The sequence below is a fragment of the Gavialis gangeticus genome, unplaced genomic scaffold (genome assembly GCF_001723915.1).
Source record: "Gavialis gangeticus isolate Ggan-Ray unplaced genomic scaffold, GavGan_comp1, whole genome shotgun sequence".
Classification (NCBI taxonomy): domain Eukaryota; kingdom Metazoa; phylum Chordata; order Crocodylia; family Gavialidae; genus Gavialis; species Gavialis gangeticus.
In genome coordinates this window covers 57,649,350-57,654,100 of record NW_017729032.1, presented here as the reverse complement: position 1 = coordinate 57,654,100, position 4,751 = coordinate 57,649,350, and the positions used below count along the sequence as shown (strand labels likewise).

General features: G+C 37.6%; 1 protein-coding gene across 14 annotated transcripts in view; it reads left to right on the top strand.

Moving 5' to 3' along the window:
* POSTN (periostin) overlaps positions 1–4,751 on the top strand; it is a 59,846-nt gene that overhangs the window by 29,225 nt on the left and 25,870 nt on the right. For all 14 annotated transcript variants that reach the window (XM_019524436.1, XM_019524435.1, XM_019524434.1 and 11 more), the window contains exons 8-11: positions 2,057–2,269; positions 2,451–2,585; positions 3,118–3,266; positions 3,839–3,975. In XM_019524436.1, the coding sequence (XP_019379981.1) occupies positions 2,057–2,269; positions 2,451–2,585; positions 3,118–3,266; positions 3,839–3,975 (634 nt within the window). The remainder of the gene's footprint in view (positions 1–2,056; positions 2,270–2,450; positions 2,586–3,117; positions 3,267–3,838; positions 3,976–4,751) is intronic.

Below are 4,751 nucleotides of genomic sequence, written 5' to 3'. Positions count from 1 at the left end.
CCCAACAGTACTACAAACAGACTATAAACAGTGCAAATTAATTTACTGCAATCTAATACTGTGACACACATAGACAGTGACACTTTACTCTGCAGCCAGTCTGCTCAACAGTGAGCACATCTACACAAGACACTATGGTGATGTAGCTCATCACTATTGCACATTGCTGCTGCACGGTAGGGTCAGAAAGTGACCCGTGCACTTCCAGGACTGCGCAATAATTGTGGTTCCTGTGCAGTAATGGCAGTTACTGTGTAGTCATTTAGTACTTGCTAACTGCTAAAGTATGTACTAAATGACTGTGCAGTCAGGTGCGTGAGTAGACATGCTCAGTGAAGCGCATGTGTATTTCTGGCCACTGAGGCAGAACTCACATTGGTTTAATGGACATATTTGTAGCAGGACTACTGAATCGCCAGCGCCCACTGGAAAAACAAGAATATAGTGGGTCAAATCAACATATGGTGTAACCTTTGTTGATTTTAGTGGAAATATTTTGACTTGGTCCAGGGTAGGATCTGATACAATATTACTACTGAGGAAGAATCAGATGATAATAATTATGCAATGCACTTCAAACAATAGAGATAATACCAGTTTCCCTGTTCTACTAATACATATTTGCATAAATAAGCTGAAGACAGTGTAATAATATTATTTTAAAATGTTACTCATCACTGAATCCCAGTCCTTGATCAGATTGCCTTGCAAAGGTATCATAACACTCTCTAACACACTTACCTACAGTTGTATGCTACCTAGGAATACGAATTCCATAACAACCAAGCTATCAAATGGGAGACTATGCATCTAAAAGTAATGAACATTGACTACATCCATTTGTACCTCATAAAAATTTACTTTCCATAAAAGGAAGTCCCATTAGAATCATTATTGTTAGAACTGCAGTTAGCATCTGTCCTTCCCATTAAGAAAAGGCAGTTACTGACTAGTGCAAGACTGAGTAGTTCCCTCTTGCTTCAAATTACCAGAACAGGTCCCAAGGGATTCAAAATAAGTATAAAAGCAGGATGTCTGGAAACAATCTATGGAAACCTATGCAACTGCAGTTTCTGTATGTATTATCATGACTATTTAAGGTGCTTTTCTAGGTTAACTGCAAAAAGCATTTTTTTGCTCATGTCTTTTCTTAAGCTTCTTTTTGCAGTTATAAAATGTGTTTCCAAAAATGTGGGGGATTACCCCCAATTTTTTTTAGAAAAACACCGGACATTTTTAAGGCCAAGTCTTGTTTCAACTTCACACAGCTAACAACATTTGTGTAGCTGCGCAACCACAATTTTGGACCCTAACCTGCAGTTTGATTTTTATTTGTACTTGTGGTGCAAGAGGATCGCCCTACATGTGTACTTGCTGGAAGTGTAATGGAGGAAAAAGAGGACAGTATTCTGTCATCTTTTAACCCAGTAATTAGGAAATGTCTCCAGGTGAAAGACGAGTCAGGTTCTAGTTACAGCTCACCCAGAGGAGGTTTGAACCTGCATTACTTACTGACAAGTACTCTAACCACAAAACCATGGGAGAGGTATAATTGAGGGCTCTCCCACTTTACCTTGCATTTAATATTCATTAGAGAAAATGGGCAAACAACACTAAAACTAGTCCTGCCCTATAGGGAACAGGAGCCCAGGCTAGAAGTTAAGACCTTCTCCTCAGTATTCATTTCAATGAACCACTCTCCTAATTTGCCATCACCTGGCCCTACATAACTTTCCCTTCTGGCTGCCCATTGAGCCAGCTTCAAGAGTATGTTGGAAACAGTTCTCTGCAAAGTCTAGCCAGTGGTTTAGTAGTTAGAGCAATTTCATAGAATCATAGAAAATTAGGGTTGGAAGGGATCCCAAGAGGTCATCTAGTCCCAACTAAGGAAGTATTACAACAAAACTGGTAGGTATTGTAGTAACTGATGAAAAGTAAAGATGTTTATTCAAGATTAGTTTGCACAACACCAATTTAGTCACAATCCATTCAACTGTTTTATGTAATCCTGTTACCATTACACCTGTACATGAATGTTTTATTTTTCCCTCCTCAGCTCTCATCAAGTTCCATATTTTAAATACTCTCCAGTGCTCTGAAGCCATCATGGGTGGAGCAGTCTATGAGACCTTGGAAGGAAATACAGTGGAAGTGGGATGTGATGGTGAAAGCCTGACTGTAAATGGAATCAAGATGGTAAAGAACAAAGATATTGTGACAAGCAATGGTGTCATTCACCTCATTGATAAAGTGCTGATTCCTGATTCTGGTGAGTGACAGCTATAAAATTGTATACGTACCAGAATATTTTTTTACTAGATGGCATTTTCAGATGTCTACACTGGCTGGTTTGTTGAGTGGACTTGCCTGTGTGTTTCCTTGGGACTTATTCAAAATCCCTATACTCATGCAAGCTAAGACTGACTTTCCTTTCCTTTTATGAATTGCAGCTAAGCAAGTCCTTGAGCTTGGAGGTGCCCAGCAGACCACCTTCACAGACCTGATGGCACAGCTTGGATTGGCTTCTTCTCTAAGACCAGAGGGTCAATACACCCTGTTGGCTCCTCTGAATGGTGCTTTCTCTGGTAGGTAATATTAGAAGAGAGTCAGCTCTATCTCTTACATAGTATCAAAATATGTTAAAATCATATTTGCTGACATCATGGCTTTCTAGAGGAATTTTTTCCCTTGTGTTTATTTTATGACCCAATGAAATGATGAAATTTTTGATACACATTTTCAGTGAAATTCATTATATTAAAGAGGAATCATAAAAGGCCTGATCTTAAGTCTGCACAGTTTTCTTATGTCAATGATATCGATACCTGTTTGGTCACTGGAAATATTTGACCTAAAATAAAATGCAAAATATACATCAATGCTTAACAGAAATGGGTGAATGTAACAATATATTAGTGACTATTTGTCTAAGAACCCCCAGTTCACGTGACTTTTATATTTTCAAACTTTCTTATTTACTGTCAATATACTCTTCAGAACCCCACTGAAATCTAAGTTGCAAAGAAATCCAAGAATTTTGAATAAATGACTATACTCTGTGCAATGAATTTACCTGAATGCAAGAATAATTTATATATTGTGTTTTAAATTTAATAGATGATACCCTGAGGATGGATCAACGCCTTCTGAAACTGATCCTGCAGAACCATGTTTTGAAAGTGAAAATTGGCCTCAATGAGCTCTACAATGGACAACAATTAGAGACCTTGGGAGGAAAATTGCTCAGAGTCTTTGTGTACCGCACAGTAAGTAAAGGAGGACATAAATATCCTATCTCTGACAAATAAAATGAAACCAAACCCTTACACAGAGTGTAAGCTCAGTTGAATGGATAACGATATTGGTGTTACAGTTATGCTCACTATTAAAAGTCAAATGACAGGCCTTTATATCACTGTACATGAGAGGGCTTGAGGTTTTTTAATTTTATTTTGATGTATTATAATTAAATGAAACTTGCATAAATGGAAACTTTGCCTGAATAGAAACTCAATGGAAAGCAAAGTAAAGGCTTCAAGGTTTGACTCATAATAAAGAGTTCAAAGTCTTAGTTTAAAAACAACTAACAACACTTTTCAAGTGAAGCAAGTAATCAGCATGGGAAATATTTACATATTTATTTTACACCTATGTAATGGCTTCCTTTTGCACAATACCTGTTACTGATCTTTAAAAAAAGAAAATATACAAAGGAGAAACTGGATAAATTATATTTTTAAATGATAGGGGTTGCAAATGAGGTCTCATTTCATCCAAATAGCTTGTCATTATCAGAGCTCTGCTGTTGGGTCACTTTTATTTTTTCTCTTTTAATCAGGCTGTGTGTATTGAAAATTCATGTATGGTGAGAGGAAGTAAAGAAGGAAGGAATGGTATTCTTCACCTTTTCAGCGAGATCATCAAACCAGCGGAAAAATCACTGCATGAAACACTAAAGAATAATAAACAATTTAGGTAAGCCAATCTTTTGATAGCATAGAAATCTCTGTGGAGACTGTCTATGTAGACTAGGCCTGGTTAGAAAAAAATCTTGTTTTTTTAACAAAAATAGGGGCCAGGGGAAGGGAAGGTGTTCCCTTGCTGCCCCTCTTCCCCACTGACTCTCTTTTCTAACTTCTTACTGGTTTTACAATTGGGGAATTTAATTGACTTTCAGCGGAGTTGTTCTGATTTGCCAACTTATGTAAGAGAAGAACTAGGACATGTTTTTTAAATATACAGATCAGGTTTGATAATATGACAGCTAACTTGCAATTCTCCCCAGAACTACACCTAAACCTTAAACAAGGTTCAAAACAACTGAGTTGCCTTTCATCATCATATTTATTTTATTTACATGTGTTCCTTTTCTAAAGTTCAGCCAGATGTAGTTATGCCAAAATAAAACGTAAAACTCTATTTTCAGGATATGTCCTACCCAGAGGTATTACTGATAAGATCTGCACCCTGAGCACAAGCCCCAGTAGCCCTATGAGAGATGCTTCAGGTAAATGCTGCCCTTTACAGCCACTTCCCTGACTCAGTGGGCATGTCTAGACAATGCATCATAGTTACTGCACATTAAGTGGATAACCAAGTACTAAATCAATGCACAGTAATTTGTGTTATGGTGCAATAGGGCCACTGCACAGGCTTTTAGTGATGCTTACTGCACAGTAGCCTAATACTGTTCTGCAGTAGCATATTAGCAGTTTTTGCCTGGCATGCTACTACACAGTGTTATTAGGCTA